The sequence below is a fragment of the Trichosurus vulpecula genome, chromosome 3 (assembly GCF_011100635.1).
Source record: "Trichosurus vulpecula isolate mTriVul1 chromosome 3, mTriVul1.pri, whole genome shotgun sequence".
Lineage (NCBI taxonomy): Eukaryota > Metazoa > Chordata > Mammalia > Diprotodontia > Phalangeridae > Trichosurus > Trichosurus vulpecula.
In genome coordinates this window covers 192,590,446-192,592,182 of record NC_050575.1, presented here as the reverse complement: position 1 = coordinate 192,592,182, position 1,737 = coordinate 192,590,446, and the positions used below count along the sequence as shown (strand labels likewise).

General features: G+C 39.5%; 1 protein-coding gene across 1 annotated transcript; it reads left to right on the top strand.

Moving 5' to 3' along the window:
* Positions 1-839: 839 nt before the first annotated feature.
* Positions 840-1,451, top strand: LOC118844652 (mediator of RNA polymerase II transcription subunit 7-like). The gene has a single exon (XM_036752592.1). The coding sequence runs from the start codon at positions 840-842 to the stop codon at positions 1,449-1,451; it is 612 nt and encodes a 203-aa protein (XP_036608487.1).
* Positions 1,452-1,737: the final 286 nt, after the last annotated feature.

The following is a 1,737-nucleotide window of genomic DNA, read 5'->3' as shown; positions in this document are numbered from 1 at the left end:
CTGTCTGGTGCTTTAATAGGACCTAATTGATGTATTTCAATTACAAAGGAACCAAAGAAAGCCCTTCTACTTACCGGCTGAAGATCTTTCACATACCCTGGAAGTTCTCTTATCATAAGCAAGAGCTCCAGCCTTTGGCCTAAATGAGGAATTTTACACATCTGCACAAAAGATGATTAAAAAGAAATCAGCAAAATAAAGAGAAAAATACAGCAGCAAGCACTGGTTGCTTTTAAATAAATTGTGAATTATTCTGGGGCAAAAAGATAGAGCCTCTCAGTCTTCAAGGAGAGGGGGCAGAAAATAGAGAGGGAGAACGAACATAAGGAACAAAATGCCTGTCCCCAAAACCCAATTTTCTTTTAAGCCCCTGCATCTCTATTGTGGAAACTTTTCAATAGTCATAGAAATTGAAGGACCTCAGAATGGAAAGGAACTTCAGAAACCCTCCAGTCCAACCTATACCTGGGCATACCCTGTACAACATTCTTGCAAAGTAGTCAACCCGTTTGGTATAACTAGTGATGGGCAACAGATTGCCTTTTAAAAGCAGCCAATTCTATCTTTGGGTAGCTCTAATTGTTAGGAAGTTTTTCTTTACAGTAAGCCAAAGCCTGCTTTCCTGTAACTTCCATCTATCACTGGGCCTGGAGTTAAGAAGACCCAATTTCAAATCTAGCCTCAGATACTTACTAGTTATATGACCCTGGGCAAGTCACTTAACCTCTGTCTACCTCAGTTTCTTCAACTGTAAAATGGGGATAAAATAGATAGACGCAGTTTATCCGCAACACTCTAGAGACTGCTTGGCGTAGTGGGAGGTACTTGGATCTTTCAAAATGGGTGAACCTCAGCAAGTGAGTGCACTCCCTCCACTACCAATGCGATACATCAAGGAATATACAGATGAAAAAATCCAGAAAGGTCTAGCTCCTAAGCCTCCACCTTCAATAAAGGACAGTTATATGATGTTTGGCAATCGGTTCCAGTGTGATGACCTTATCATCCACCTTTTGGAAAGTCAGGGCATTGAACCACTTCACCCTATGCAGTTTGATCATAAGAAAGAACTAAGAAAACTCAATATGTCTATTCTTATTAACTTTTCAGATCTTCTAGATATCTCGATTGGGAATCCTGGAAGCATAAAACAAGAGGAAAAGCTGGAAGACCTAAAGCTGCTGTTTGTCCATGTGCATTGTCTTATAAATGAATACCGACCCCATCAAGAAAGGGAGACACTGAGAGTCATGATGGAGGTACAGAAAAGGCAGTGCCTTGAAACAGCTGAAAGGTTTCAAAAGCACTTGGAAAGAGTTATTGAAATGATCCAGAATTGCCTGGCTTCTTTGCCTGATGATTTGCCCCATACAGAAGGAGGGATGAGGTTTAAAACTGAGCCAATGGATACTGATGACAGCAAAAATTGTATTGGACAAAATGAACAGTGAGAAAATTCTAGTCACAAAAGAGACCAGATTATGGAGACAGATGCTGCTTTCTGTATCTTAATTGATGAAATGAATGAAAGGCCATGAAGTCTTTTAAAAATTTGCTGTACAAACTTTTGGCGGATGAGGTGGGGTTATGTAACCAAAAATTGTATGGCATTGTCTTGCTTGATACTCTTGAAACTTGTATAGAAATATAAATTTGCCTTATCATGATGTTATGCATTTAAATAAAATGGGGATAAAATAGCATCTGTTGCAGTGTTGCTGTGAGGATCGAATGAGT